Source organism: Somniosus microcephalus, chromosome 19 (genome assembly GCF_052327205.1).
Source record: "Somniosus microcephalus isolate GS21.2 chromosome 19, FLI_Smic_1.0, whole genome shotgun sequence".
Taxonomy (NCBI): Eukaryota; Metazoa; Chordata; class Chondrichthyes; order Squaliformes; family Somniosidae; genus Somniosus; species Somniosus microcephalus.
In genome coordinates, this window is record NC_141005.1 from 72,530,453 (window position 1) to 72,552,025 (window position 21,573).

Sequence of the window (21,573 nt, forward strand, 5' to 3'; positions counted from 1 at the left end):
TTTTCCTCAGGTTTTTCTACTGCTTCCTACTTAAGGGTCCATATTAAAACCCACCATGGTGTCCCTCTTCCCAACTCGCACACTTCTGATCCTTGTGACAGGCGGTGCAAGCCCCAGCCTCAGATCATGATTCACAAGCAAACGCAGAGCGGGGAGATGGCTTTTCACTTTGACAGAACACGCTCGTTACAAGGCAAGCCAACTGCCATCATTCTTTGTATTGTGTGAGTGGGCAGAACCATGCAGAAGTAGTCATTGTGTGACAGGAATCCTATTGTAAATTTATACAGGTACCTGCTAAGGAATAACAATGTTTTGCCAAAGGGCTGATATTATAAATGATTACATTAATAACTGTGCAAGATCTTATCTGTGAAGTGATAGGGCACAGGTATGTACCTGCGAGTTCCATCATCAGGTTCACTTACCAACCCCACCCACTCTGCCTAGAAGAGCTTTTTGAGTGTGGGGTAATCTCCTCCACAAGGAGAGGAAGGGAATGTCATCGAGGATAACTCAAAAAAACTGCCACTGGTGTGTCTCTTGTCCTCTCTAGGGAGCTGCTTACACCACAGTATTACGGGGAGCTATTTTCTGGTGGAAGGTATCTAGAACAGGGAGACTTCATTCAACAAATGAGGGAAACTGTGGGGAGGGGAGGGTTGGCGGAAGAAGATGGGAAGGAGAAACATTGCCGACAAAACGTTATTGCGAGTGCAGTGATTGACAGTGGAATCTACCCTGATGTGATTGCCTACCTCTCCAACCAAAAGGCAAAGACACTATTCTAGTCTAGCTAAGGGTAGTGCTAATGGGCAGATTTATTCAAAGGAAACATTTCGCAGCACTGGGCTTAATGGCAACAGTTGGGCAAAGGGCATGATTTCTCTGACGCTATCCAATTAGTCGGTTTCTGTGCTATCCTATCTGTATCTTCCTTATGATAGTGGCCACTCTGCAGGGGCCTGGTACAGAGGTTGCCAGCTTCTCTGCAGATTCTGAGGTCTGTGCAGCTTCATCATTTTTTCTTTTCCTCTGTCAGTTTTCTCCTCTCCCCTTATGTAGATGCCAACTCATATGAGGTATGGTTCCAAATCTAAGCCAAAGTGGCCATTTCCCACGTGTGTCGGCAGATATTCTACCTCAGCTGCAGCCCTAAACAAACCTGACCGTGCTATCCATCCATGCACACACGTTTTCTAGGAACGACCGATGGATAGCAATGCGAGACAGGAACCTTGGCTGTCATCCCCTCCCTTGCCCTTTGTGTAGGGGTGCAGCTACCACACCTCCTGCCACCCCAACAGAGATCAGATAATGGGACACATATGTTGTCAAAGCTGCGACATGCAGATTAGTTTGCCTAGTGCTGCACCAGGCAGTAACTTTCCCCATTGACTATCTGAGGAGCTGCCGTGCACTGTTAAAGGGAAATATTGGGCCCATGCAATATTCAGCTGCCCTGCCCCCAATTTAACACCGTGCAGTCACGTGAGCAGTAGGACATTACACCAGCACAGTGTGGGTCACCCACTAAAAATCAAACTTAATGTGAGCCCCCTCCCCATGTGGAAAGTCAAAGAAGCCGTGACTTTGTGAGAATCTGGTTCTCTCCTCATTAAACAGTGTGTTACTTTCTTTTGACGGTGAAAGCACTCCTCACTGCACCTCTGGATTTTAGGTTGTTAGTGGTTACCAACTTGCATTCAATTCTCAATGGCGCCAGCCTGATGCACTAACTTGCTATGTGACGGGACGCGTGCTCACATACTGATCTCCCACACGACAGCTTCCTGGTCTTTACTGGGAAATGGGGTGAGGAAGAAGGGGCGATGTATAGTGTTTTGTCCAGCGGAGGGGAATGATCACTTTTTATGCCTCCTGGAGGCCAGCTACAGAGAAGTGTTGGCAGCGGTCTAGCTGCCCCTTGTGGCAAGGGGATGATAGATTGTAGAGGGGGGAGCTAAAAGGCAAGAAGAACTGCCTAAAATGAGGTTTCGATGAAGAAATAGGATTTGAAATTGCACTGCGTGATCCATGTTTGAATGAAATTCCTTCAAGTGGTAGTCTGCGACTGATTTAAATCATTTACTTTAAATGGGTTAATCAGCATCAAAGTAGGAGACACAAGGATTTCCTGAGAACGTGCTAAACTGTTCACTGAGTACCACAAGGTGCAAATTCAACCCAGTAAGTTTTTTTTTTAAGAATTCTTCAGTTTTGGAAAGAAAGCAACAAGCTTTGAAACTTGTTTTTTTTTAAATGCTAAATTGTAAAAATTTTAATTTGTGTTGTTGAATAAACGCTTTTCCACGTGTCTGTCATTCAGACCAAAAATTGAGTTGTCCCAAGTATTTCATCAGCTGGAAGTGAAATGGTGATGTTGCACAACTTCTGGCCACCAGCGATCATGAATGTCACCGGCACTTAAAGAGAAAGAATTGTCTAAATAGATCAAGCTGCTTGCAACACGTAAAAATTGTCCAACTCATGTGGAACTGGTGTTTCCTGATGATCCTTGAAGGGTTATTTTTGCACATCCCACTCCTCCTTGCGTTCTATTTTAACCCATTCACATTCACACACCACCTTTTCAAGGTGTATTGCTTCAGGTTAAGTGAACCTGAAAGATGACCATTAACAGGCTTGTTCTGATTCCCTCACGGGCTTCCCACAGTCTGTAGTACACTTGGTGCCAGGGCTTCAGTAACACATTATGTTTAATGGCCGTATTTTGTTGGAGACACTAAACAAGGCATCGGAGTAGATTTTTTCCAAAAAAATCTAATCCGCCTTTTAATAAGATATCCATTCGCAACTGTTAATGTCTTGTTTTGTTCACATTTCCTTTTTAGTTTATATAGCTTTTTTTTAAATTGTTTAATTTTGTCGCATGTTTTTCCCCAGTTGAGCGAGCAGACAGGAAATCTGCTGCCAGGGCTCTGGGACCAGCTATATTGATCTCTGTTGTCTTTTCCAACCCTGTAGATTCCTATGTTGCTCTGATAATGACACTGTGTATGAGTGGCCCAGTCAGCTTGATCTTGGATTCTCCCTCTCTCCTTGTGGCCTCTGCCTTTCAAATTGGAAACTTCCTGTGCCAAGTTGTGCACACTAGCCTAAATTCTATCACTCTACCCTTGCTATAATTGGTTTATTCCTTTTTTGGGGGTGGGGGGGGGGGCAGGTGGGGTGGGAAAGAAGGGAGAGAATAGGATTTTTTTTTTCAGGGTCTGTAATCGTACAGGAGCAAGTGCTGCGCAATTATTCTGTGAAGTTCCCATTGTTTCTGACCCTTCAACCAAATCCCAATGTTGCAGTTCCTCCAAAACACTTAATTTGGTTTTAAGTAGTGTTTGTTGATGAATTTGATGTACAACCTTTGTAAATCAATGGAAAGGGTTTAAATTGGAAAATATATTTTGTGAAGTGAAGCATGCTTTAAGTCCATAATCGTGTCGGAACATTGGATGGGGGGTGCAAGGGAGAGGCAAGTGCCTGATTTGATTTTGCATTTCCTGTCATAGCAAACTGTGACTAACAGTTTTTTTCCTGTGTTTCTACAGATGGTGAGATGGACGGGCTGAAGTGTCAGCATCAGGACTCGCAGGACAATTCCGACTCCTTTGGAGATCTTTCGGACATCAGTGACCTTAAGTCTCCTCTGAAACACGACCAGGACGAGACCTTTCAGTGTGACCTCAACAACGGGAAAATTAAAATCGAGGCCAACGCTGAGCAGTACACAGAAACGAAGAAATACACCTGCCCAGACTGCGGCTCAGTGTTTAAATCCAAGTCCTACCTGAACAAGCATATGCTAAAGGTCCACGTCAAGCCCACCGGGGGTCCGCTGGCTGACTTGCCCACTGGCCTAAGCTCGCCCTTTTCACCCCAGCAGAACATGTCCCTCTTGGAGTCGTTCGGGTTTCAGATTGTGCAGAATGCATTCGGCGCCTCTTTGGCAGATCCTGATCCCGATCCCGATCCGGGTCCGGAGCCCGAGCAGAGCACCGAGGACCCTGCTGAGCAGAAGTGAGGCCTCACCTAGGAGCAGCTCCTCAAAGTACAAAAGATGGTTGGGGTTAAGTGAATGACAGTACTTGGAATGTCCACAAATTATTATTTTTTTTTTTAAAAAGACATCCAAAACAAAACAATGGGGCTGGGGGAGGGATAAAATGCTGACGGTAACTTGTCCTGTGGGTGGTGTGATCTGTGCCATCCTGGCCATCAGACGTAGCGTACGCCAGGACATTGCCCTTTCACAGTAGGTGTCAGTTGCCCCAAACGTTGGATGCGGCAGGTGTATTTGTACCACATGCAGTATATGAATCTGGGGTTGTCTCCAGCAGCTGAATATTTCCACTAGACTGCTTTTAATCAGATGGTCGCGTCGTGTCCTTTCGGCAGACATGCCCCCATGCCAGCTAACAAGTGTCTGCCCAATGAAATTTGTTCAAAATGAGCAATATGTATTTTTAACAAATGCTAAAAGTATACAATAAGTAGTCTTTTTTAAATTTAAGAAGTGCGCTATGGAATGAATTAGATACAAGTGTTAAGATCAGTTTAATACCAAATATTGATTTTTTTTTTAAATTGCAACTCCAAAGCCCACAAGGAACATCCCTCGCACAAGCCATTGATTCTTGTTTGGTGCCCTCTTTACAATGGCTTAGATACACGACAAACAGAATTGTTTGAGTGCTCTTGTGGATAGAGAGTGGATTTTTGAGTCGCCCATGGGCTAGCCTGGATGACAAGAGACAGTCCATTACAGTTCCATCTTAAATAGGGAACTCCCAAGCTCCAAACATCTCGGGGAAGATTTCTGCTGATCGCTATACGTGCAGCAACGTCACACATGTGTTTGTGCTGATGGCTGCTGTTTGGTATTTGTAGCTAAATTGTAAAAAAAAAGGTGTTTATATGAGTTCAGTAAGAGGAAATATTTGTAAACATATTTACGAGCACATTAACACACAGTGATAAGACAAAATCCTACTGACCTTTTAATCTACAGAGCACACTGTCAAGTTCCAAAGTGAATGCTACCTGCAATCATTAACTGTTGGTGGAGAGGGAACCCACAGCCTTTTACCAGCACGACACCGTGATTTGAGGCCCAGATTTTTGGAAATTTCAGTCCTTTTCAGCTCATGTATGCTTTTTTCCACTGAAGGGCAAGATAGCTCACTAACAAACAAAAGCTCTTCCATCTAATCCTGCTTTTAATGAAACTCAAGTTTAAATTACTAAAGGCCCCATTCTTGTATTGTTTTCCTGTGCATTTTAACCACGATTGTGATCTCTTTTGACACCAGACACCAGCAGGCTGCTAGTCACCTCTTCAGAGCAGTGAATGACTGCGCACTCCAGCAGGATGAAAACATTCCCGTGGAAACTTTATATCAAGTAGATGAACTGGTAAAAAGGAATCTGTGACGGGAGCTCGAGATTAGCAAAGTGTTTTGTGTCCAGGTTATGTGAAGCTTGAGGTTTGCCTTTAAAGGCTTCAAGGTATATGGAATGAAAATGCACAGGACAGGAAAAAGGCCTTTGAGTGTGGGTCAAGTCTTCAGAGCCCAAAGGGACAAGTGCACCAGATCTTCAGTTAGTTGATGACAAGGCAAATGGGGCCCTAGGAGTTTATTGACCTTTATTGATCGACTAATGATGGAGCTGAAGTTGGGCTGTCTGATGTTGTTAACACGCTAATGTGATCCTTTGTCTGGTATTAACACCATTGGTAAAATAGAGGAAAAAGGAGCTTCATATCATTGATGCCTCGGTTCCAAATACCATACAACGCGATTTCAACCTGTGTTGTGCATTTTAAAAAGTGTTTAAACTGTGAAACTAGAGGCTAAAAGAAAGGTGCAGTGTAAAGGAATGATCATTATTTAGTAACAGGACAAATTAGGTGTTTATTTGGCTAATGTGAGACCAACCATCCTCATTACAGTACAGGAAACTCTTTATTATCCGGCACCACCGGGACCGGCGTGGTGCCGGTTTATCAAAGTCCGGATTACAGAGAGGTATAGTTTAAAAGGTACGAGAGCTCCGTACACAGCAACAAATCCAGGCTTCCCTGTTGCTTAGTAGCATGTGCAGGAACTCCGGCCACAGACCAAGTGTCCCTGTTGCTTAGCAACAAGTGCACGAACCCCAGTTACACAGCCACAGATCCAGGAACTGCCACTAATATGAAGTAAAACTTACCTGAACCTACTCCTGAATTTTGCCGGTTAAGAGCATTTCCTGTAGAATGGTAGTAAACGCCGGTCAACATTATAGACCTCGTCTCACCTTAAAATGAAACTGGAAACTGAATTTTCTGGGTATGGTGCAAGTCCTAATATCCAGATTAATGACTCCAACCAGAGGGTGGTCATTTTGAGTGGTGGAGCTGCCCATCAGTTGTACTTGGTTTGGGTGCTGCGTGTCCATTCCTGGCACGGCATGAGGTGTCCGTGCAGCAATCAAGTATTCTATGTCTGGGGGAAGGAGGAGCGTGTGGACAGCTGGCCTGGTTTGAATCTGTTTCCTACTGGCCGATTGTGGAGCTCTGATGCTGACAGCTGCTGGAAAGACTGTGGGACCTGAAAGGAAGAGGAAACATGATGACAAATCAGCCTGTTTGGGGAGGGGGGATCACGTTTTTATTAAAACAAACACTGTTGTTTACAAAATCTATAATCTCATAATAAACTTAAGCTGCCTTTCGGTCAGAGAGATGCTCGAGGTGCCTGTTGAGCTTCGATGCAGGAGACCGTATGTACTTTTAAAGGATCCAGGCTCAAGTGTAATCCCCCATCTGACAGCAGGGACAGCTGAATCTGGTTCTTAACCTTTTCGTTCGAGTTTCTGTAATTTATTTGGATGGGATGAAAGTTCTGTTGTCATTAGTAGTCTCCCATTTAAATTATTATTATGGATACTTGGGATATGTGGTTATTTATGTTGTTTTCTCTTTTTTTATATATATATATATTTATATATTTTGTGAGGTTTTGTACTGGGGAATAGAACACTTTTCTACTTCGGTGACTCCTGAGTTTGGAGCACTTCCTCAGGTCAGGTCTGGCACAAGCCATGTGCTGCCACAACGTGTATCAAGTCCGACCTTTTCTATTTCCATATCGGCTACCCTTACAGCTTCTCCGAGTGGCGCTGTTAACTGGTGGTGACTCAGAGGCACCTCATAGGAACTGGTTGGAGATGGTGCCAAATTCGCTTTCAGTTAACGGCTTCATACCCTGCAGAGAGAGCAAAGTCTTTCATCCCATCTGTTGGGACTGTCTTAAAGCCAGGTCTCAGAGATGAAAGGACAGTGTGCACACTACTGACTCACCCCCTTCCCTTCCCCCTCCTCTTGTTTAAAAGTCCAGAAGTTTGTACTGTTTTTATTAGCTGTCATCCTTCATTTGTCACTGAATGGGAAAAATATCCTGAAAAAAACCAGAAATCGTTTCCCAGTAAATGTCCTGTTTAGGTTAAGATTTCTATAGGCTGATTACATTTATAAGGCTAATTTATTGTATATGTACTTTGTCCCATTTATTTATTCATGGTGCCACCAAATCTGAATGAGACCAGTTCAGCTCCCAGGCTTGAACCCTGGTCAATGGCGAGTAGGCTAATCTGAGCCAGTTGGTAGTATGGGTGTCATAACTAGCCTCACTATGTCCCCTGAGCTAGGAAGGGGAAAAGTCGGCCAGAGTTTCTGCCCCGATTACTTATTCAGTGTCCTTTGCTGGAAAGTGCGTGGGGAGGTTGAGTGTACATGGGATCAGGGTTGACTATGATTTCCCTCCAGCCACAGGTAAATACCTGCTAGAAATTGCTCGTGTGGGCAGGTCAAGTGAGGACAGGATTGGGGTTGGCTGTATTTGCCCCCTCCCCCCGCCCCTGCTACCAGTCACTCTCCAGGTTCACACACCGAGATGGCAACTTACTGGAGGCTGCTCTACACTTGCGGAATGGTGCCCAGCAGGACTCGGTGCCTTTGAGAGATGGGGAGAACATTGGCGAGTAGACAAACCATGATCCTTTGCAAAGGCTGTGCAGCACAAAGAAACAGGAGCATTTTAATTAGGAATTTTAATTAGCAATTCTATATAATGGGAGTGGATGGAACGTAAGGAGTACGTTGCAGGCCTATTGTTGAACCAGGTATTGTGATTAGCAGGAATTGATGCTGCACAGTTGTAAAGCATTTGTGTGAAAATATTTAGATTATGCAGTTTCTCAAATAGTGATGTATGTGGATGAGAGTAATGTGAGGAATACATTTAATCAGAAAAAAAATGAATTTCTCTCTTGACCTTCGAGAAACAGCAGTGTTAACTGTACAGATGAGCTCCTGATGTGAGTTCAATGTTACCAAAGAAAGGGTTGACCTGAGCTGGGATTTAGTCTTGCTAGAGTTTATTTGAGTTATGTTCAAACTGTAGGATGGCAGCTTTCACATCTCTCTGCGTTGGAGAGTAAGATTGGAAATGGGAGCCTATTTGCTTCAGCAGGCTAGGAATGACCTGTCCTCCCTCCAGTCTGTGGAGGAGAGGAGATTTAAGATGTGTTCAGGCAGTATTTGTAAGTGTATTCTTCCAAACTGGTGATTTCTCACCTCCCCTTTCAACTGTTCCCCCATTGATGCTTTTTAGCGACTGGTGATTTGCAGTTGGCAGGTGCCATGTCTATAAAGCACTGAATGACTGGCTACTTAGAAAGTTACGCACTGGTCATCTGTAGCTACAAAACAAGCCAGGAAGAAGACAGACACAATGTCCAGAAGTTACAGTAACCTTCGATAAGTTAGGTGAATCACTGAGTTTGCAAGGATTTGCTGCCTCTAGGGTTGTTGCATTAGAGGAGTGAAGTGTTGAGTGCTAAAGAGACTGGGGAAGATATCTTTCCCAGGATCAATGTCCTATGTGATGCATGCTGAAGCTTTTATAATTTTGTGGGGTTTTCTTTTGAATAAATGATTTTATTCCAATTTGTGCTGAAGTCTGTGCAAAGTGATGCCCACATTGATGGTTTTCACAGTGTAAGACTCGTGGATAAAGGGGAACCAGTAGATGTGTATTTGGATTTCTAGAAGGCATTCGATAAGGTGCCACATAAAAGGTTACTACACAAGATAAGAGCTCACGGGGTTGGGGGTAATATATTAGCATGGATAGAGGATTGGCTAACTAACAGAAAATGGCGAGTCAGGATAAATGGGTCATTTTCAGGTTGGCAAACTGTAACTAGTGGGGTGCCGCAGGGATCAGTGCTGGGGCCTCAACTATTTACAATCTATATTAATGACTTGGATGAAGGGACTGAGTGTAATGTAGCCAAATTTGCTGATGATGCAGAGATCGGTGGGAAAGCAAGTTGTGTGGAGGACGCGAAGAATCTCCAAAGGGATATAGATAGGCTAAGTGAGTGGGCAAAAATCTGGCAGATGGAGTATAATGTGGGAAAATGCGAGGTTATCCACTTTGGTAGGAAAAATAAAAAAGCAAATTATTATTTAAATGGGGAGAGATTATAAAATGCTGAGATACAGAGGGATCTGAGGGTCCTTGTACATGAATCACAAAAAGTTAGCATGCAGGTACAGCAAGTAATTAGGAAGGCAAATGGAGTGTTGGCCTTTATTGCAAAGGGAATGGAGTATAAAAGTGGGAAAGTCCTGTTACAACTGTACAGGGCGTTGGTGAGACCACACCTGGAGTACTGCACACAGTTTTGGTATCCTTATTTAAGGAAGAATATACTTGCATTGGAGGCAGTTCAGAGAAGGTTCACGAGGTTCATTCCGGAGATGAAGGGGCTGTCTTATGAAGACAGGTTGAGCAGGTTGGGCCTATACTCATTGGAGGTTAGAAGAATGAGAGGGGATCTTATTGAAACATATAAGATTCTGAAGGGGCTTGACAGGGTAGATGCAGAGAGGATGTTTCCCCTCGTGGGGGAATCTAGAACGCGGGAGCATAAATTCAGAATAAGGGGGCACCTTTTTAAATTGGAAATGAGGAGGAATTTCTTCAGAGGGTTGTGAATCTTTGGAATTCTCTTCCCCAGAGAGCTGTGGAGGCTGGGTCATTGAATATATTTAAGGTGGCGATAGACAGATTTTTGAACGGTAAGGGAGTCAAGGGTAATGGGGAGCGGGCAGGGAAGTGGAGTTGAGGCCAAGATCACATCAACCATGATCTTATTGAATGGCAGAGCAGGCTCGAGGGGCCAAATGACCTACTCCTGCTCCTACGCCTTATGTCTTATGACACAAACAGTCTGCTCCCATGCACCATGTCTAGAGCGGATTGCATGGACTCTCAATTGCAAGGATTGTAATGCTGGAGATACACTATTTAAACCAAGATATCTCCTAGTAGGTATGGGGCATTTATTGAAGTGAGATGGGGTGCACTCTGTGCTGGAAGAACTCTTTCTCCTCCCCCCCCCCCCCCCCCCCACAATCCAAAACATTTCCTTCCCTTTTGAAATTAACTACTTGAAGCACAGAATGGCTCCAGAATTTAAGTGGAGTGTGGACGTGGCCTGATGCAGGGGCACCTGCCTCCCATTCGACTTGTCTCAGGCTTGAACTTAATAACTTGCCTATTACTGCGGCAGGCCTGGGGTTGGGAGTGAGGTTCGTCAGCTCTGTAGAAAGGGAAAAGCTGGCGTAGCCACTACAAGCCACCCACTGTCAGATTGCCAGTTGAAAGCACTGGCAATCGTCGCAAAGCCCACGACTGACCACCTGACCAAACCACATGCAGTCGACACCAAGGGGGCCCTGCGGATGGATTTGTACTATTAAAGAACGAGCAGGATTTAAAATGACTGGGAATAAAAACAGAGTGCTGGAAACATTCAGCAGATCAGGCAGTACCTGTGGAGAGAAACCGAGTTAACATTTCAGGTTGATGACCTTGCATTCAGTATTTCCTATTTTTATTCCAGATTTCCAGCATCCGCAGTACAGGAAACTTTGTTATATCCGGCACCGACGGGACCGAGCTGTTGCCGATCTATCAAAACTGCCGGACATACAAAGTTAATGTTGAAGCATACGGAGGTTTTCATCTCCGTATCTGACAACAAACACTGTTGCTTAGCAACAGCTTGTAAACAGTCGGCCCGTACCTTGGAAGCGCCTCTGTAGCTTAGCAACAGCTTCAGAGAGACTTTCCAGAGCCCGACTGTTGAAAACAAAGCCACAAGAAGAAAAAAAACCAAAGCCACGAGAAGAAAAAAAACCTAACAAAACGGCTCCTGATTTCTGCCGGTAGATCGAGGTTTCCGGACATACAACCTCCGGATAAACCAAAGTTTCCTGTATTTTTTATTTTTTTTAAAAAAGTGATTAGTTTAATACCAGAGCCTGCGCCGTTCCTGCTGTGCTGACGGGGCTTTGGATTGGAATAAAATATGGTGGCCATATTGCGGGCATGTTTCAAGCGAGTTCAGTCCTGGTCTGTCTAGCTAGATGGGGCAGCCGATAGGGTGGCAACACTCTCCTAGGCTGGGAGCTGAATTGGGTTGCAGCTCCTGCTTGCTATCCAGTGACTCCTGCTAGAAGGCACATGTGTGCATGGACATTGAGTGAGAACAGAGATGACACACTTTTGCTGGACACTGATTTAATCATGCAAACAAAGATGGAATCAGACTCTGGGAATATTTCAAACTGTTGAAATTCCTAGAGCTCCAGAACTCTGCATCAGTGGTGTGACATAGCTACTTGGGCAACTTATAATGTAACTGCATTCTGCCTTTAGAATGGATGATTTCACTTTCAGCCGGCATTACAATCCCAAGCCAATAATTAGGTAAATCTGAAATTTAATTCTGATGGAGCTTTTGATTGCTAGGTCAGGTTTGTTGCATCGAATTTACAGCACAGAAACCGGTCCAACTGATCTCTGCCGGTGTTTATGCTCCACACGAGCCTCCTACCACCCTACTTCATCTAACCCCATCAGCATAACCTATTCCTTTCTCCACATGTACTTACTGAAGTTCCCCTTTAATGCACCTATGCAATTCGCCTCACCCACTCCCTGTGGTAGCAAGTTCCACATTCTAACTGGTCTCTGGGTAAAGAAATTTCTCCTGGATTCTTTATTGGATTTATTAGTGACTATCTTCTATTTATGGCCCCTAGTTTTGGTCACCCCCACAAGCGGAAATACCTTCTCTACGTCTACCCTATCAAACCCCTTCATAATTTAAAAAACCTCTACAGTCACCCCTCAGCCTTTTTTTTTTAGGAAAAAGAGCCCCAGCGTGTTCAGTCTTTCCTGATGGTTATAACTTATTAGTTCTGGTATCATTCTTGTAAATCTTTTTTGAACCTTTCCAGTGCCTCTATATCGTTTTTGTAATATGGAGACCAAAACTGTGCACGGTAGTGACAAAGCGGTTTAACCAAGGTTCTATACAAGTTCAACATAACTTCTCTGCTTTTCAATTCTATTCCTCTAGAAACTCTTCTGATCGGAGTTTGTATTCCTAATCTCTGGAAATGTATCTGGAGCTGCCTAGAGCTCACAGTCCAACACTGTTGTAGAAGCTAAGCTTGATTCCATGCAGTCCAAATACTGAACTGAAGCCTGTACCTTTTAATTGCACATTTTAAAATCAGCACATTGCTGTATCAGACAGTGCTGCTAAGGAAAGAGCAGTGATATGCACAACAGGTGTCAGCTGTGGCTCAGTGGGCAGCACCCTCGCCTCTGAGTCAGAAGGTTGTGGGTTCAAGTCCCACTCCAGAGACTTGAGCACAAAAATCCAGGCTGACACTTCAGTGCAGTGCTGCACTGTCGGAGGTGCCGTCTTTCAGATGAGGCATTAAATTCAGGTCCCGTCTGCTCTCTCAGGTGTACGTAAAAGATCCCATGGCACTATTTCAAAGAAGAGCAGGGAAGTTATCCTGGTGTCCTGGCCTCAATCAACATCAGTAAAAAAACAGATTATCTGGTCATTTTCACATTGCTATTTGTGGGAGCTTGCTGTGCGCAAATTGACTGCCGCGTTTCCCACATTACAACAGTGACTACACTTCAAAAAGTACTTCATTGGCTGTAAGGCGCTTTGGGATGTCCTGAGGTCCTGAAAGGCACTAGTCTTTCTTTCAATCCTGCAATATCAGTTGATTGGCGTGTTCTCTATAAAACCAGTGGGCCAAACACACCCAGGGCGATGCAACTGCTAAAATGACAGAAAAGAGCCCCCAATGGTTTCGTTGGTAAGGGCATCATCTGGTACTGCATTGAACTACACGGACCAAGGAGGTTCCATGTTTAATCCCTGGTCAGTACCGAGTTAGCTGAACTCGCGAGGAAAGGCAGTAGGAGTGCTACAGTTGACCTCAGTGCCCTGATCTAAGAACAACTAAAATCAGATTCCACTCATGATCGCTACCCACTCATTGACTGCTACTAGAAACTGCATGTGCATAAATGTGGATGAGGACAGGCTCAAGCTTGGCATCGATAGCCACCTCCCCCGTGGTTGAATGGCTCTCACTCACTGCCGGGACTTGAACATGAAGAATGACTACTCGGTTGAGGTCCAGGAGGGCTGCGGGTGCCTTTAGAAGTGGGTGGTGGGGAATAACTAAATACACATAGTATATTTTTTATTTTCTCCCTCATTTCACATTAAAACCTTTGAAGAAGGATCAGGCAATAGGCAAGTGTTCATGTAACGGTGCAGTATGTTGTAGGCCTCAGCTGGGCTCTGTGGTGAGGCCTAAAGCGAAGTTGAGTTAACCTCCCTTGCTCTGCAACACCATCTAGTGGCTGCCTGAATACTAGCAGCCAACTGGCAGCAGGGTCTGCTTGCAGTCAGACTGGGGCATAAGAGATGGGACAAGCCAGAAATGTAGCCTTTGTAAAGCTGGGTAAGGTTCCAGGTGGCGACCCTTTGCCACAATTGGAGTTGATGTTTGCAGTTTTTCTCAGTAATGGGCTGGAGGCAGAACTGCTGCAGAATATAGGTATGGAGGACTATTTATTTTTTATACATCAGCTGTGGACTTGACCTCTGCAGAATTTGTGGAAGGGCAGTTAGACTGTCGTGCAAATTTGCAACCAAAGTACAAAAAGAGGCACTTGTACTTCCACGGGACTTTTGATAGACTTCCCCTGCTCTGTTTATCGTTCTTCTATGCAAAACTAAGAGGACGAGATCTTCCTGCACTGTGTAGCAAAATTGTAAATGTGTTCTTTATAAACGGGTACGTGACTTTTAGATCATAGAATGATGCAGCACAGAAGGAGGCTATTTGGCTCATCGTGCCTGTGCTGGCTCTTTGGTAGAGCTATTCAATTAATCCCACTCCCCTGCTCTTTCCCCTTCAAGTATTTATCCAATTCTCGTTTGAATCTTACTATTGAATCTTGCTGTGTTTCCTCATGTCGCCACTGGTTCCTTTGCCAATCACCTTAAATCTGTGTCCTCTGGTTACCAACCCTTCTGCCACTCTGGTTTTGATAGAGCAAATAAGGAGAAACATTCATGATTTTGAACACCTCTATCAAATCTCTTAACTTTCTCTGCTCTAAGGAAAACAACCCCAGCTTCTCCAGTCCCTCCACATAACTGACGTTGCTCATTCTTGGTACCATTCTAGTAAATCTGTTCTGCATCCTCTCCAAGGCCTTGACAACCATCAAGTACGGTCCCCAGAATTGAACACAATACTCCAGCTGAGGCTTAAACATTTTTTTTTTTTTACAAAGGTTTAGCATAACTTCCTTTCTGTTGTACTGTATACCTCTATTAATAAAGCCAAGGATCCCATATGCTTTTTTAACAGCCTTCTCAACTTATCCTGCCACCTTCAAAGACTTGTGTACATAAACCCCCAGGTCTCTCTGTTCCTGCACTCCATTTAAAATTGTACCATTTAGTTCATTTTGCCTCTCTTCATTCTTCCTACCAAAATGTATCACTTCACATTTCTGTGTTAAATTTCATCTGCCATGTGCCTGCCCATTTCACCAGTCTGTCTATGTCCTCCTGAAGTCTGTTACGATCCTCCTCATTGTTTTATATCATCTGCAAACTTTGAAATGATGTCCTGTATACCCAAGTCCAGGTTATTAACATGCATCAAATATAACACCCAGAGGAAATCTCCTCGTACTTGTGAGGGCTGTTGTCGCCATCAGTGAACAGTATGAGGTGCAGTTGGTGTGAGAGACCTGAAGGGGAAGTAACTAATGCCCATTGACTTGGCGGAGTTTGCCTTATTTATGCCATTTATAATATCCAGCTAACATTGAATAGCAATCAGGAGCAGGAATCCAGGGATGCTGAAATTATAATACACCGTTGAGATGCCCTAACAGCACAGACAGGAAATCAAGCCTGGTCTGTATGACTATTGATACTTACAATGCTGCATTTACTCTCTAGACTGTCCGGGCAGCTTGGAATTTTAATTAACCTCTAAAATTGAAGTTCTTTTTAGTGTTTTGAGATATCTAACTGACCATTTGAGAGTAATTCTCCCTGGCGTTCTCAGCCATTTCTTTGCTGCACACTATCGACCATTTGACTACTGAGATGTCGGTATCAAAGCTGCAATTGGTTCCTATGATGCTAGTAAAACTCCTGGAACATTTGCACACAGTTAGTGCTGTTAGAATCCCCCCCCCCCATTCCATCAGTGTAGAACTGTTTGTGGTTGTTGTAATACAGTAGTTTATTAAAACACATCTGAAAAAAACAGACTCGAGATCTGAGATTGAGCGATTATAATGATTAAAGAGGTATGAGTGTGTATAATGTCTTGGCCTCTTGTGTGAAAACAAGCTCTAGGGTAGGAAAAGCTGCTGTAAGCAGATACATTCTTGTCCGTTCATGCTTAATAGAGAATTCTAACAACAAATAAAAACTAGCCCTAGGAATGCAGTCACTAGGCCTTGTGTGCAGTGTAACAGTGAAATCGTCATGCTGTGTCAACTTGAACTGTGATCTAATAAACCCAGTTACGGCTGCTGTCCTTCGAAAGCCAACCTGAGTTTGGAGAGCATATTCTGAACTGTATTGGCCCTAGAGTGAAGTACTGGTAATTACAAGTCAGTCACTAATGTTGGAGCAGTTTGATGGAATGAATTGAGAGTATTGTAACATAACTGGCTTAAGTGCACTTCCTTCTGTTTCCAACTGAACTTGGTGACACCGTCCCTTTGTAGCTTTCACGATGATGGATCTTTTCCATCAAGAGGGCAAGTGATTGTGGCAGTGTGTGACACGCATGGCAAATCCAGCACATTTCTGCATGTACCACGTGTAGCATGATTTGCTGTCTCAGTGCAGCAATGTTACAGCAAAACAAAAAGTCCCGGAGGCAGTGACATAGCGAGCCAAGCACTTGCCTTCCTGATCGGATAAACCTCAGCAAAGCTGATTTAACTGTTGTGTTTCTAAAATGGTCAAAACCAATATTGCAGCATGTTGTATGGAGGGTTAGGAAACAATTGCATCTGTTGATGGGCCATAATACACTGGAATACTTTCTTTACTGTGCTATATAACCAGCAAATAATAATATAATTGAATATTTAACAAACTCCATTGTTAAACGTAGAATTTTCCTGGTGCTTTAATTTGCCATGTACTGGTGGAGGTTACTTCATCAAGTTGAATGGGTTTTCCTGGGTGATCTCATCACTCAGATCTGCCATTTGATAGTCATGTTCATTAACCATGAATATTATGAAGTAGTATTACAGAACATTGATTCATTTACAGCATTTTCTGAAGAAACTAAAACAGATTTGTATGATAGCCTTTTAGATGGAGCATTCTCTTTGGTCCATACTGAATGCAGTCACCTCCACCTCCTCGCTCCCACTACCTCCCTTCTCCCCTTCCTCACTAACTCTGCTCCCCCTCCAATGCTTAGCTTCAGCGCATTTGCTGGATGGCACTAGTTTACCAGCCTGAATCGCTGGTTGGCGCTACATTACCAGCCTGATTCAGGTTCCAATTTATTGGCAAGAAAATGGCAAGAGGGTTCACTCCAGTAATTTATACCAGCCTGGACCAGGCAGGTTTTGCAGCCAAAGTTAACTCCAGTAGCATGATGTGGGCTTGAATACAAACTCTGCACTGTTGGCATATGTCAGTGTCCATCCTGCTGAATTCTCTCTGTCTGCAGGGCAGGGCAGATTTGGCAGCAGTGGAACAGCTCCACGCGTGCAGAACTTGTGCAGCTTCCCCACTCTGGCCCGTAGATTTCTCTTGATGTTAAGAGGGAATCTGTGGAGTCAAGCTATGTCATAAGTGTTCTGCTGACCTGTCTGGGTGGCTGATCCTGCATACGGGCGGAATCTAAATGGGAGACCGATTGGAAGTTTACCTCTTGCCAGCAGGCAGTGGAAACTCCCCAGCCCTCGGCCCCTTCCCAAGAAGGGTTTTGGTGCCTGCGCTCGGCAGCACTGCTGGCGAATCACTGATGAAAATGCCTCTTGATGGCAAATGTGCCATTGAAGACAGCACTGTACAGTGAGCAGGGTACAGATCTCACCTGCTGCACCACCAGAGTATCCACTCCTCACAACCAAGCAGTAAGATATGTGTTCAATGCAGTTATTGTCTTTTTTTCTTCTTTTAAACAACCCTCCCTCCCCACCCCACCATTTCCCTTCCTTAAGGTTGGCACTCGCCAGTATGCCGTCCCTTCCAGTGCGGCTGGTGGGATTGGCTCATGCGTCGCTGCTGTTGACACCATGCAGTTCGCCTGTGGGCAGGAGCAGCGGTTTCCGATTGCGGAGTCAGGCAGCGTGCTTCCATTGTGTCCGTCCCCTTTAGAGTGAAATGTTCAGTCACCACGAGAAGCTCCAAGAATGAGCCGCCTCGGCCGAGAGCGAGGTAAGAAAGTATACACTGGGCAGTCACTGCAGCTGCAGGGCTTCGCATAAGGAATTTCAAGGCTGGTGCAAAGGACAGGGGAGAGGGGAGCCAGTGGCCGTGGCACCAGCATGTGCAGTAACCCCATTAATGGCGGATAATGTGTCCTGGGAGTGTTTTGCTTTTGGCAGAGGGGGATTGTACATTAGTGTAGGTCCTTTTATTCTTAACATGTACAGTAATGGGTAGGTGGATGGGAAAATCACAGGCATTTAAATGCTAAATGTTTGAGCCATTTTGTACGCTATATCTGAACCCTTCATTCTGTTAATACCTTTAACTGCTTGCTACCTGTGTTCTACTTGTAATGTGTACAGGTTTGGTAGAACTTGATAAATTTCCTGAGTGCGTGCTACAAGCCTCCGTGGTGCAAACAAATGTGTTATATTGATCATGTGACTGTTTAGAAAGTTATTAACTTTTTCTTTCAGTGGGTTATTCAGTACTATGTACAGACCCTGACTTGATTGCGAAGCTACTTGAGAGAAGAGCCTTTGTTCTGGTCTATGATGGCTTGTAAACTGTAGAAAGCTAAAGTAGATGATGTAATGTAATCTGTTCAATATTTTTATACCGTGGATGTCGGGGAGAAGGAGGGTAACACTTCATGAAGTCAGATTAGCGTATTCATGACCTCCTAAAGAACTACCTTTTAGTTTGTGTTTCCATGTAATTAAAAGCAACTTTTTCAATAAGTTTAATAGTAGTCTGTGTGTCTTAATTATTTTAACCATGTTTTAAACTGTTTGAGCAGTGGGTTATTGAGTTTATCCCACAGGAGAGACCAATCCCATTAATCCCTATTCATGGCTTCCCTCCATGGATTGAAGGGTTCCCGCACTCAGATAAGCTATGTATTCCACTTTTATATGGGTTGTACTTTAATTAGACTTGAAAAGTAGTAACTACTGTACCGTAGCATTTCAGTTTCTGTTAGGTTGACTATTGGTAAATTGGACTTTTAGATCCACTGGCATCTACTGCCGTTCACCATTATGAACTGAATTATATGCCAGTGCAGTGTTGGCACAAGGATTTCAATAAAGTGTAAAGGTGGGCATGTGGAAATTCTTCACTTGAACTGAAGACCCCCCACAGTAGCAATTGCAGATGTTGCCCTTCCTGCCTTGGGCTACGTCTAGAGAGAGTATTTCAAGCTGCAGAATACTATGGCAGGCTCCAGGGTCCAGATAAGTCACAGTGCTACAACTTGCAGCTAGTTCACGTATTGCACAGGAGCAAATTTAAGTTTTGGTCAATCTTATACAGTCAGCTGGGTGGAGCATTGCTCTATGTGGGGGGTGGGGTGCGGTGGTGCGTGGTAATTGCCATAAACAGCTTTGGGAATTGAAGTTGTTTGGTGGTGGGGTTGGCCTTTTTATGCCGGATACCTTACATGCTGGCTCCTACCCAGGAGAGAAGGCTGGCTTCTGCACAGTGACTCTGGGCATCAAAGGAGGTGTAACTCAAATAAAGTATGCAGAATGATGCCACTCTCTTCTGTTGGCCCCCACCTCCCTCCATCCAAGATGTGCAATATTCTCTCTACCACCATCACTGAGACCTAGTTCAGCTGTCCCTGAAATAGGATACGTGTAGTGTGCTTGGCATAGGAGACAGATCAGAAATTTCAAACACCATTTCCATTGCAGGGGGCTAAATGTCCACTCCTTCCCTGTGCCAAGTAGGCTGTGTTTTTCAGCACAGTAAACCAGGCTTTACTGTAACACTGCAGTGTCTCCAGCCTTCTGTACAGTACGCAGCGCCTTCTTGCCCTCTCTCTGTAGAAACTCCATTTGCTGTAGCCACATAGAAGATACCTCGAGCGAGGGACCAGTCAGGGTACTTCGCAAGAAGTCAATCGATCACTCGGAGAGGGGGGATTTCTCTTTATTCATTTATCATGATTTCTATTTGTGATTTTGCTTGGTTGCTGAAGGTATAAGACAATTGTTGGAACAAACCTTTTATTCTGTAGCAACACTCTCCTTCCAAAACTCTTAATTGAGATTCAATTTAATCAGAGATCACCATGTGGGGCAGTTTACTCGAGAATTTAAGGAACAGGGAAAGAGTTCAAATAGCGAATGCGATGGTTACATGCCAATGTATCAGCAACACAGCCCCAATCAGTACTTAAATGGCTTTGATATTGAGAAGAAGCCGTGTCTCATCAACCATTATATGTTGGCGTCCCGATCATGCAATAGGTCTACTCCATGTACTGCTGTTTTGCTGCAGTGATACCACCCCTATAGCTTAACCGTGACGAATAGGGAGAGAGAACCGATGAATTTTTAGTGGCATCATGATAATGATGGTATGTTTCTCCCTCCTCCCCTTCCCACCACCATTTTAAATCCGTGTCTGCCCAATCCTTTTGCCTTCGTGGGTCACTTGGGCATGCACCATGGAGCCTCACGGGCCGCATATAAAGTTCCTATTAACCTACACATAACCCGACCTGCGGATACCGACAGGTCTTGGTGTTCTGGTTCATCCACCATGGGGGCGACAGGACTAAGAACAGCCCCTTTCAAACCTGCAGAGCCACAATATTCAAACAGCGCGAAGCCGCAAGCACGAGATACAAGTGCAAATAAGGGAGTTGCCTGAGCTTCATGGGGCCGGATTGACAGCGTCCTTGGGCTGCTTATAGTCTGGAGACCCCAGTGATAAATGATCAAACAGATGGTGTTAGATGATTTGACACTGGAAGTTTAGATAGAATCAGTTTAATGTAATTTCCTTTTATTCCCCCCCCCCCCCACCCCACACACACCCTTTGGACTTGTTTGATAATATAAAGTAGAATACTGAAATAAAGCTAGCTACAAGAATGTTTTAGCCATATATATGTATATAAAAATTAAAATAAAAAAATCTGACCACACTGTAGTTCTACATAAGAAAAACGCACCTGCTTTACCTTATTTTGTTAAACTCGGATATTGATTGTTAAGTATGTGCAGACTATACATGTGTGCTGCAGACCTGTTACTATGTGCCTTCAATGGGATATTTATATATATATAATAATGTCTATATATATATATAAATACAGTATAATACTGTTGATTGGAGTACAGTTTATATGCAAGAATTCTGTTCTTTGTCTAAGTTTTTTTGTATCATTTATCCCAGTCATTCTGAATCAGATTTTAAAACTGTAGCAATGTTACCCTGACCGTCTGTTACTAAACTAGAAGTGTTTTTTTTTCCGTTTCGTAAAGTGACTGAGTACATGCCTCTCCCACAGGCATGTGTTGCTTTTTGTACTAGCTTGCAAGTTATATTCTCTGTGTCATGTACTTACAGGGATGGATGTAATCATATGACTTATTAATAAATGTCTAGAGTTAATACGGAGTGTTTATTTCTTCATCCTGTGGTGCTGCTCGCAGTGAGTCCTGGGAGTGCATCTTCTACTTACTATCATCTCGCTCATTCTCACGCGCTCTCTCTCTGGTCCCCTCTTCTGCTTCTCTCTATCATCTGCTTCTGTCTGTGTGCTTCTCATTCTCAGGTGAGTGGTGGATTGTTGGTAGGAGGAAGGAGTTGGCCCATTCCTTCCTCTGCACCTTCGGCCCCATGATCAGCACTGTGCCATCTCTCCTACCCTCCTCTCAACCT

At 44.1% G+C, this 21,573-nt stretch overlaps 1 protein-coding gene across 3 annotated transcripts in view; it reads left to right on the forward strand.

Annotated features, from left to right (window-relative positions):
- Nucleotides 1-18,641, forward strand: part of patz1 (POZ/BTB and AT hook containing zinc finger 1) — an 89,685-nt gene extending 71,044 nt beyond the window's left edge. Inside the window, exons 4-5 of one of the 3 annotated variants that reach the window (XM_085962041.1) lie at nt 11-193; nt 3,567-18,641. In XM_085962041.1, the coding sequence (XP_085818167.1) occupies nt 11-193; nt 3,567-4,039 (656 nt within the window). In that variant the 3' untranslated portion in view covers nt 4,040-18,641. Of the gene's footprint in view, nt 1-10; nt 327-3,566 lie in introns of those variants that run through there. The other 2 variants (XM_085962039.1, XM_085962040.1) reach the window with 2 other exon arrangements.
- The last annotated feature ends 2,932 nt before the right edge of the window (nt 18,642-21,573 follow it).